Raw genomic sequence first — 10,716 nt, forward strand, 5'->3', positions numbered from 1 at the left:
GCAGGAGGCTTAAAACTGGTGAGAACAGCCAAACTACTGCCATGTTGAGGAAGATAGTTTCATGTCAAAGGACATGTACTATGGAGCATAGCAACAAGACACAAGGTAGTTCTACTGCATCAACAAGATCTCTCCCAGGCAAAGATACCAAAGCAGACCTGGGTTTCAAGATGCGCCATTCAAGCAGGTAAAAAAGGTACTTGCACCATTTTGAAAATGCAGGGTCCAAGAAATCACATGGTGCTTTTGCATTATGTGATCTCCTGCACCACATTCATGTTCGGGGTGCCACTAGGAATAAATGGCAGTCTCTGCATTTTGGCTGTGGGAACAAGTGTGATGCCTGCACCCGCAATAGTGTGAACCATGTCTTAAGACATAAAACCATTATAAGCAATGCAGCTGATGACCTAGTTACCACATATAAAGTATGTCAAGGGCACTCAGAATGTCAGGACCAGGCAGATAGTGTCTTTAAATACTTAGGGCTGCACTCAGAGGGGTACAAATAGAAAAAAAAAAAAAAAAAAAAAAAAAGCTGCCTCCAAGTGCAAAATAAAAAAAAAAAAAAAAAAAAAAAACTTAATATTCCCAAACAAGATTAAAACACTTACAGAATCAAGGATAAGAGGTATAACATGGATGTATGAAGCAGGTGATCTGGCAACAGGTGGTCCCAGTGTATCAGCTTTCTAGGGGGCTAACAATATGCAGCAGAAGGTCCCAGAACCACCAGTAGGTGAACACCCCAGGCTCTGGGAACACTGGTGAAGCAATCATGCCATCTGAGTCAGTGTGGAGCATGAATCCCAGAAATTACATCAGCGGGAGGGAACAACCAGCATGGACCACAAACAGGAAATAGTTCCAAAACGCATCCCATTTTGATGACCCGATTCCTACATTCATTTTATGCCCCTTATCCTTGATTCTGTGTTTTTAATCTCATTTGGGGATATTAAAAGTTAGTTAATTCTGGACTTGGCACCTCCCCCCCCCCCTCCCCCATCTGACCTAGGTACCACATCTGCCAATGCCAGTGAGCACTGTTCTCTATACACAGTAGGGTAAATTTACTAAACTGGTGCACTCAGAATCTGGGGCAGCTGTGCATGGGAACCAGTCCGCTTCTAACCCCAGTTGTTTAAAGGTTTGGTAATAAAACCTGGAAGCCGATGAAGTAGATCTGAGTTTGCACTCTGCAGCTTTAGCAAACCCCAGTTTGTCTGAAAAGATGCTTGTATGTTGCCTCTTGCATAGTCATTTGCTAGTGTGCTAGAGCTGAGCAATTAGCCTATGTAACAGCTGTCATATTGAAGACAGAAATGTGTCCCTGGTAGTCTCTAAAGCTCACCATACACTCTGATGGTAAGTGTAAAGGAGATTGTACAAACAGTTGCCCGTTTGGCTAGCTAGGAGTCCAAATAGTTTTGGTAAATCTAAAGGCGATTTGAGGAAGGGGGAAAACCAAAAACCCACACACACCATTAATGCAGCAATCACATGCAAGGACTGCTTAGTTTACAATTATATTGTGGGTCAATGAGTTTTAAAGCCATAGCGCCCATTATATACATACTGAATATGTATGCAGCTTTTGAGATATCAGGGGCTGCAGTTAAGCCAAGTACCGAAGTGATTGGCTGGTTCAGCAAGGTTAACCAAATGTTAATCTGTAGCATAAAAGCAGATTCATGCATCCAGGAAATACGTTGGCTGAAAGTTTGAACAATGTACCCAGCTTTAAGCATCCCATAGCCAACTTTTTTAAAGTCCCAAGCATCTTTTCTAGGATTCTAGAATTAGCTAGTTATAGCCTATAGATTCCAAGCTACCACACAGTAAAGACAAGACCATGTACAGTTTTGCCTGTTTATTTAACCGTTTTTACATCACAGAATAACTTAGAATTTGTTTCTCTATTGAAAAAGATCACTTCTTGCTTGCTTTTTGGGCAGATTTTGTCACTTTGCCTACAGCTGCTGCCTTCTTCTCTACAGCTTTAACGACACCAACAGCCACTGTCTGCCTCATGTCACGAACAGCAAAGCGACCTGTAGAGACAAAAAAAATAAATAAAGTTAGTCTAGTTTGGCAAGCGGTTTGATATTTGAAAAGTTCTGATACATTACATAAAACTTAGGCCCTTATTGAGCTACTATGCAAAGAAACTCAACTATACTTAAGTTGTAGTTTGTGGGAATTTACAAATAGGTCAAAAATGCTATAAAAACACCACAAAGGACAAAGTTATGCAGTAAGGAAGCAGTTCTGTAGCCTTTACCTTCATACCAGAAGGGTTGTCATGTTAATCAAGGAATTAACAGTACTTTTAGATTGTATTGCAGAGCTTGCAATAGTATTCTTTGTCCAATATTAAGACCCCACTCCCCTAAACCAGATCTCCAGCTTGAGACACTTAATTTGTCCAGACCAAGATGGCCCAGACAAACTGTTCCTCACCAACATATGAGGCCACCGAATGTTCAGTGTAAACCATGTAGCTGAGGCTGTAGTTTGCACTGTGTCCCAGGTGCAAACCAAGACCCCATCTCATACTTAAACAGTGATTGATGCTCAGCCAGAGAGCTTTCCAATTGGCTGAGCCAGGCCAATTTCACAACTTCTGACTTGAGGAAGCTTTGTATTATGAATGTCAGACAGGAAGCCTCAGCTTGAACCCAAAACAGCGGTATGCTGTATGTAGCCACAGTTTATGCCACACAAATAGTGGCCTGCCATGTTATGCAATGGTGGGCCAAGCTGGCACAAACAAAACTAAGACTTGAAGTTCACTTTAGGTTTCAGGAAAAAAATAAAGTTACACACCAAGTGGGGGGTATTCTTGGAATGATTCCACACACATTGGTTTTCCAGGAACCATGTCAACAATTGCAGCATCTCCAGATTTCAGACTTTTGGGGTTATCCTCAAGCTGCTTTCCTGTTCTACGGTCAATCTTTGACTTCAGCTCTGCAAACTTGCAGGCTATATGAGCTGTGTGACAATCCAAGACTGGGGCATAGCCAGGATTGATTGTTCCAGGGTGGTTGAGAATGATCACCTACAAAAAAAAAAAAAAAACAATTTAAGATAAAGTTGGTTAGTTTAAGACACAAGAGATTAACAATTTCAGGTTTCAAAGCCTTTTAAATAGGCATTTTCCTATAAGATGTCACTTCAAATACAGTTAGATTTCTTGTAGGGGCTTAAACATTAGTTTTGTTTAGCTGCATAGAAAAAAAAAAGCCAATTTTCACTTGAAGAATTATCAGTCGCAACTTACTGATATTGTATCAAGGGGTGCTACACATCACCCGATACAGTTTTAAAGCCCATGTTGGCTCTTAACTGATGTGGCCAGCCACTCTGCTATTACAAGCAGTGGGAGGGCCAAGCAATCAGCCAGTCAAAAACCCAAACAAAGCCAGAATCTGCTCTGACTGGGTCTGAAGTAGCAACCTGAAGCAAAATGTCAGTTAAGGGAGCCTTAAATGGTAGCAGATTATACACAAATCTTATATATATTTGCATTTAAGAGAATTCAAAATGTTGAGGGGTTTGGGGACTTAGACCCCAGATTTCTCCATAAAGAGTACCCATCAAAAGGATGCAGTTCATTTGTGACAGCAATAAGAGCAAGCAAAAATGTAATGGAGTGACTGACACTTTAAATGTACAGAACAGCCTAAAGGACAGTTGCATTGCATTTAGCGTTACTTAATATTGCATCACTCCTGCACACATTCTAGTGTGGTCCAACACAGAAGGAAGTGTCTGCATTTGTAAAACCAAGATACCATTGGAATAGCCAACACATGGAAATACTTTGAATCTTGGCCACATGTGATGTAGAATGCAAGTTGAGAAACATTTTAGCACAGCCTGAAGTCAATTTCAATGAAAGTTCAGTTAAAGCAGACTGCAAGTCAGCCAACATCCTTGGTTTAACAACTAAAATATAAAACAGCATGCCTTCACAATTGGGGAACCCATCACTAATCTGAACAATTACCTGAGAAGTGAAGACTCCAGTCTCCATTGGAGGGTCATTCTTGCTATCACCAGCTACATTGCCTCTCCTGACATCTTTTACAGAAATATTCTTGACGTTAAATCCTACGTTGTCACCAGGTAAAGCCTCTGTTAAAGCCTCATGATGCATTTCAACAGACTTTACTTCTGTAGTCACGTTTCCAGGAGCAAATGTCACAACCATGCCTGGCTTCAAGATACCAGTTTCCACTCTTCCAACTGGAACTGTGCCTATGCCTATAGAAGAGATGAATTGAGTTCTAGCACAGAGATCAGTATTTGATAGTAAACTTTAAAGTCTCTCCTTTACACTTACCTCCAATCTTGTACACATCTTGCAAAGGAAGGCGCAGTGGTTTGTTTGTGGGTCGGCTGGGAGGCAAGATTGAATCTAGAGCTTCAAGCAGTGTAACTCCATTGGCACCTCCCTCTTTCCTTTCAATCTTCCATCCTTTGAACCATGACATCTGAAAGAGCAAGTCTGTTTAACCCAAGGTTTTGATATACAGATAGCTGCTACAATGATGTGCAGCTGAAATGTTTGCACAGAAATCCCATCAGGTTTAAACTAATACCTGAAAGCTTGATGGCAGCTTGGGTTTACAGTATTGCCCCTTTCCACTAACAAGAGTGCTACCTTACTGTCCCAAGGTTGACAATTCAGTGTTTGGGGGTTAAACATTTATAGGCTCTAAACAGACTGAAAATCAGTGCTGCTCTGACCATTGTCAGGGTGCTTCCCCCCACAGCTAAAGTGCTGTAAATACCCAATTTGAACTGTCTTCAGGCCAGTCATGTCACTTGCAGCCACTTTACAGCTCTAATACATGGCCACATGACCTCCACATCTAATGTCAGAGGGCAGAGTGACCAGCCTAAAGACAGCTCAGACTAGGCATTTACACTGGTCGTTTAAAGTGGTAATAAACTCCATCGTTTTCAGCCAAGGAAGCTGCCATCTTTACCTCTGTTTAATCTTCAACTGCTATGATGTGATTCTCCCTTTATGACACCAGCCATTGGATGGTTTGATAGTTTGGCTGAGGGCACAGCCAATGTGCAGTTAGCATTCCCAGCAAGCCTTTTTTTAACGGTTTAAATTGATGGGTTTACTTCCACTTTAAACTGACAGTGCACTATGCCAGCATAGTTTAAAAAGTAAAGGGTTTGTTAACCCATCCATATTAAAAAAAAAAACAAAAAAAAAAACCTAATGACTTAGTCATTAGTCCCAACACAAATTAGAGCATGCTAAAGATAAAGGCTTGGCCCAATGGCCATTAGACCACCACATCCAGCATGTGCTCTAAAAATAAGCCATAGTAGCCATTACAGTCAAGCCTGTAGAAAGTGAGCCAATTGTCCATTGAGACTGCTTAAAGATTACACAGGATTATCCATAAATAAAAAAACACTTACCTTACTGCTAGCCTCCAACATATTGTCACCATGCCATCCAGAGATTGGCACAAATGCTACTGTAGCTGGGTTGTAGCCAATTTTCTTGATGTACGAGCTAACTTCTTTGGTTATTTCTTCAAACCTTTTCTGGTTGTAAGGTGGCTCTGTGGAATCCATTTTGTTGACACCAATAATCAGCTGTTTGACTCCCAATGTGAATGCAAGAAGGGCATGCTCTCTGGTTTGACCATTCTTTGAGATACCAGCCTCAAACTCTCCCACGCCAGCAGCAACAATAAGAACTGCACAGTCAGCCTAGGAGGGAAAGGAAATAAAATAGATTTGATTCAAAGCTCATTTCTTTACTAGTCAGTGCAAGGAGAATCTGGCTGAATTTACAGTAATACTACGTTACAAGTTAGTTGTGCATTTAAATGGACCCCTACTATTAAACCAAAGCGGTTCAACTTCTATCATGTAGGCTTTGAACTAAGGGCACCACCTTCAGATTTAAAGCAGCATTAGACCCAAAACATTTAAAGTGATTTTTTAAACCTACATGTTAACTGCTCTGTGCAATAGTTTTGCACAGTGTAGCACTGATCCCCTTTCCTGTCTGGTCTGTCTCATCCCCCTGAGCAGGCTTGCTCCAGAGCCACCGTTCGTGTGTCCATTCACACGGAGTGCAGCTCAGCCCTGTTGCCACAGCTCACTGGCTGTTATTGACAGTGGGAGCCAATGGCTACTGTCTCAGCCAGCGAGAACCAAGGCTCAGGCAACACTGCAGGCATTTCTGTACAGGTTTACCTTCATGTATAGAATGCATGAAGGTCAAATACTTGAGCCTTTTAAAACTACTGCTGCATCTCTTTTTTTAGGCTTCTTCCTCTATATTCACCTGGTGGCCCTTTCAGCAACACTGCTATAGTGTGCCTACTCTTGACTGGAGGAGCAATAGAGACCTTTATCCCAGCTGTAATCCTGCTCCTTCTGGATTCACTGAGATACAGGCAACAGTGGGATCCATAGGGATGGGGGTATGGTTTACCTGTACTTTGTGCAAGCACAGCCTATATGGGTGTCCCTTAGCATAGAGCGTGCTGGAAGGGGACACCATGAAGTAGCAAGCAACTGCTGTGCAATTTTGTTGCACAGAGCAAGCATAACATTAGAAAAAAAAAAAAAAAAAAAAAAAAAAAAAAAGTCAGTGGTTACAGAGCAGTTTTTTGGGATAAAGGTTTAATAAAAGCAACCCGTCGGTTTTAATGGCACTCTACCCTCCAACTGCTGCTTTGCCAGAATCACCAAGTAAAAATGAAATGCCACACCTGGTAAGAACTGTCAAGCTGAAATCTATGCCTTTAATACCATTTTAAAGAGTTTGAAAAGGCAGTTAAATATATAAAATAGTTACATTTACCTGCTCTGTGCAATGTCCTTGCACAGAGCAGCCCCAAACTTGTCTCCTGCTAGCACTCCTGATCCCTGCCCAGGGCCCCCACAGCAAGCAGCTTGCCATAGGGCCATTCATATATGCTCTTAGGGGACAGAGCATCAGAAGCCAATGGCTGCTGCCATGTCTCAGCCAATAAAGGAGACCAAGGACAGCTTCTGCTCTCATGCACATTGCTGATCAGGCTCAGCTGCATGCATGAAGGGGGAAAAAAAAATAAAAAAAAGCTTAAAGTTAAGCACAATTATATAAAAGTATAATTTCACCATAAAAAAAAACTAGTGGGTGTGAAGAGGAGTTTCAACTGAAAACACCCAAAAAAGCCATGGGAAATTTTAGGGGCGTATAGTGTTGCAAAAAAGTTAAACATTTTTGTACAGCAATCTACAGTTAAAGCTACTGGTGTCATCCAGTGTGTATGAGGCCTTACAGCCACACCACCTCCACCTTAAGCAGATATGCAGCATAGAAGGAAGTGAGCAGATTAAAGTTGGCCATAGTGCTAAAAACTTCAAATTCCTAGAAGGAATTTTTTTTTTTTTTTTAATTCATGAGTCAAACATTCGTTTGACCAGAAAAAAATATAAAAAAAACCCAAGATAGGAAAATTCACATGATGTTTGACTAGTTTCATCCCAAAGACTAAAGTCTTTACAACATTCAAAAATTTTGAGAATTGCAATACTTAATGTGATTGTAGCCGTATTAGTGCAATTGTGGCAAAGAAAATTGAGTACTGTCCGTGATACTTTTTATTTGCACGAACATACAATTTCAGGACAAGCTTTCAGGGTATGTTAGTGCAAATATAAATTAAAAAATAAATCGTATCATGGACAGTACTCAATTTTCTCTGAGAGTTGCAATACAAAGCAAGACTGAACAAAGTTCTAACCTAACCATACATGCCCAGCTTAGATATTCACCATCATCCCAATGTCCTTCAACAGATTTGAATTAAGTATGTTTTTTGGGAACCTTCAGCAAAAGGAAGCAGGTCATACCATTTGAAAATGGCAATTACCTGGTTATCACACTTACTAAAAACAGAAATGCAAACTCTGGTGCAGTTCCACATAGAAACCAGTCAGCTTCCAGACTCTTTGGAAAAAGATTAACTGAACAAGCTGATTGGTTAACATGCTCAGAGGCACCAGATTTTGCACTCTATTTTTTGTTCTAAAAAAGGGCTGAGGCTAGCCAAACTTGTTCAATTGCTTTAAAATTTACCAAAACCCAAACAAGGGGGGGGGGGGGGGGGTATGGCCAGCCTAAGACCCTCATACAATTTTGTCCAATTCCCTTTAGAGTTACCAAAACCATGTAGTGCAAGGGCCTGCCAACTGCATACAAATTGAAACTCCTAAGGTTTGACCTCATGGTTTTGGTAAATCTGAAGACACAAATCAGAAAATCTGCTAGCATATAGGGCTTTAAGGTTTGATCTCATGTTATCTCAAGGGGGGGGGTTTGGAGAAAAAAAACCTCCCCCCATCAGAACTGAATTCCTTTGCAGGACATTTTGGACAAGCCAACCTGGTATGAAAGCCTCAGGCATACCACCCAGGAGATCCAGCCTCATCTAGGGTGAAAGCTTCTCAATGATTGATGTAAGAGTCCTCATAGTTACCTGGGAGGTGCCGGTGATCATGTTCTTGATGAAGTCCCTATGACCAGGAGCATCAATGATGGTGATGTAGAACTTGCCAGTCTCGAACTTCCACAAGGAGATGTCAATAGTAATACCACGTTCCCGTTCAGCCTTCAGCTTGTCCAGCACCCAGGCGTACTTGAAGGAGCCTTTCCCCATCTACAGACAGAACACAAGAGCCAGCTGATTGCAGTCACACCTCAGGAGACCAGATCCGCCCGAAATCGTCTGAATGACAACCCTCGGCTACTTACCTCCGCAGCTTCCTTCTCAAACTTCTCGATGGTTCTCTTGTCGATGCCTCCGCATTTGTAGATGAGGTGCCCGGTGGTGGTGGATTTGCCGGAATCGACATGGCCAATAACCACGATGTTAATGTGGATCTTCTCCTTTCCCATGGTGGACACACGACAGCTCTGCTAGAAGCAAGGTTCCTGAGCAAGCGGAGAGAGAGAACAGCTAATGCGGCGCCTGAGATTTAAAGGTCCACAGGTGGGCGGGGCGGGGCTGGGACTAGCAAATCACAGGCGCAGCGCGCTGAATGTGCTTCACTGTGATTGGCCGAGAACGTCCAGCTGGTGAATGAACCTCAGCTGAGCGCACCTGAGCCAGGTAAGATATGCCTCTCTATGGGGTCTGTGGAAGAAAATGCTAATTGCAGCTACATCACAATCAGTAATGTTACACAAAACACACATAAACCTCGATAAGGTGAGGTGCCAGGATTTTTTATTTATTTTTCTTGAAAACAGAGATATTAAATAAACAGTATGAAACAAATCAGAGGAAATCATTTTAAAGCATTGGAATAAATACTACACATTATTTAGCCATTTTCAAATTTGACTTTCATTGTATATATTACAACAGTAATAGTATACACTGTAACAGAATGCGATAAACGAATCGTAACTTTTTGATTCAATCTAAATTATTATTTTACAGGATTTATATAGTGCCAGCAGTTTGCACAGTGCTTTTTAAAATAAAGCAACACAGTACAGTTAAGCCTAGTACACATGGGCCAAATGTCTGGCCACATCGGCTATTTCAATAAAAAGCAGCCTGCGATTGGCCCGTGTGTACAGCCATTCGGCATCTTCTGTCCGATGAGCATGCTGGAAAACCAGCAGCTGACTGGTTCCTGATTAGGGATGAGCTCAGGCGTGTTCGCATGGTCCAAGTGCAGAGCCCGCCAGGAATTTGGCGCAGCGCTGCACTAATCAGTGAGACATTGTCCCAATGCATGGCTGCAGAGATCGGCAATGTCTCACTGCCTGTGATTAGCGCAGCGATGTGCCGACTTCCTGGCGGGCTCTACACGTGGACCATGCGAACACGCCTGAGCTCATCCCTATTCCTGATCAGTGCTCTCAGCCAGAGGAATCCCCCTGTAAGAACACAATAGCTCAACGGGGGAGACATTGCTGTACTAACATCGGACTGTTAGTACAGTGGCTCTGTCTGGAGCTGTCATTTTTTTTCGTTCAGCCCCTCAGTGTGTACTAGGCTTAAAGCCGACCTTCAGTCATTCTTTCAACTTTCCATTTACTTTCTTCTCTGACCTTGTTGTTTTAACTTTGGATAGTAGAACATTTTTTTTTTCTGCCAGTAAATACCTTTTCCTGACAGACTCCATGGCAGCATACATGTGGGTTAACCCCACCTCCACTACTTCCCTATAGGACCCCTCTCTGATAAATCTTTGCTCCAAGCCAGTGACTGTGTATCAGTTAGAGGCCTCCCTGTCAAGTTTGCCTTTTCCCGGTTATCACTTTGGCATAAAAAGCCTTATGCCTCGTACACACGATCGGACTTTCCGACAACAAAACCATGGATTTTTGTTCGAAGGATGTTGGCTCCAACTTGTCTTGCATACACAGGGTCACACAAATGTTGGCCAACCATTATGAACGTAGTGACGTACAAGACGTATGTGATATCTTCATTACAAACCCTAGTTATATCTCTGGCTCGTACTTGATTCCGAGCATGATGGACTTTTGTCCGACGGACTTGTGTACACATGCCCAGAAAGACAACAAACATTTGTTTGCAGAAAATTTGAGAACCTGCTAGCCAACATTTGTTGGTGGAAAGTCCAACAACAAATGTTCGATGAAGCATACACATGGTGGGACTTTACGCCAACAAGCTCACATCCAACATTTGTTGT

The 10,716-nt window shown here is 42.1% G+C and overlaps 1 protein-coding gene across 1 annotated transcript; it reads right to left on the reverse strand.

Moving 5' to 3' along the window:
• Positions 1–1,858: 1,858 nt before the first annotated feature.
• LOC143982930 (elongation factor 1-alpha, oocyte form) lies at positions 1,859–9,001 on the reverse strand. Its single transcript, XM_077482075.1, has 7 exons — positions 8,795–9,001; positions 8,520–8,699; positions 5,455–5,751; positions 4,352–4,502; positions 4,016–4,272; positions 2,830–3,064; positions 1,859–2,054 (listed from the first exon to the last, which is right to left on the reverse strand). The coding sequence occupies exons 1-7, from the start codon at positions 8,936–8,938 to the stop codon at positions 1,933–1,935; spliced, it is 1,386 nt and encodes a 461-aa protein (XP_077338201.1). The 5' UTR covers positions 8,939–9,001; the 3' UTR covers positions 1,859–1,932.
• Positions 9,002–10,716: the final 1,715 nt, after the last annotated feature.

The sequence above is a fragment of the Lithobates pipiens genome, unplaced genomic scaffold (genome assembly GCF_037356315.1).
Source record: "Lithobates pipiens isolate NorthernLeopardFrog02 unplaced genomic scaffold, aLitPip1_a1.2 Scaffold_16, whole genome shotgun sequence".
Lineage (NCBI taxonomy): Eukaryota > Metazoa > Chordata > Amphibia > Anura > Ranidae > Lithobates > Lithobates pipiens.

What these genes read in the sequence shown, in the direction of transcription:
- LOC143982930 (XM_077482075.1), bottom strand. Translation starts at nt 8,938, where the DNA reads ATGGGAAAGGAGAAGATCCACATTAACATCGTGGTTATTGGCCATGTC. An exon ending in TTGAGAAGGAAGCTGCGGAG is followed by an intron (nt 8,700 to 8,794) that starts GTAAGTAGCCGA and finishes TTCTGTCTGTAG; the next exon opens with ATGGGGAAAGGCTCCTTCAA. An exon ending in AGATGTGTACAAGATTGGAG is followed by an intron (nt 4,273 to 4,351) that starts GTAAGTGTAAAG and finishes TCTCTTCTATAG; the next exon opens with GCATAGGCACAGTTCCAGTT.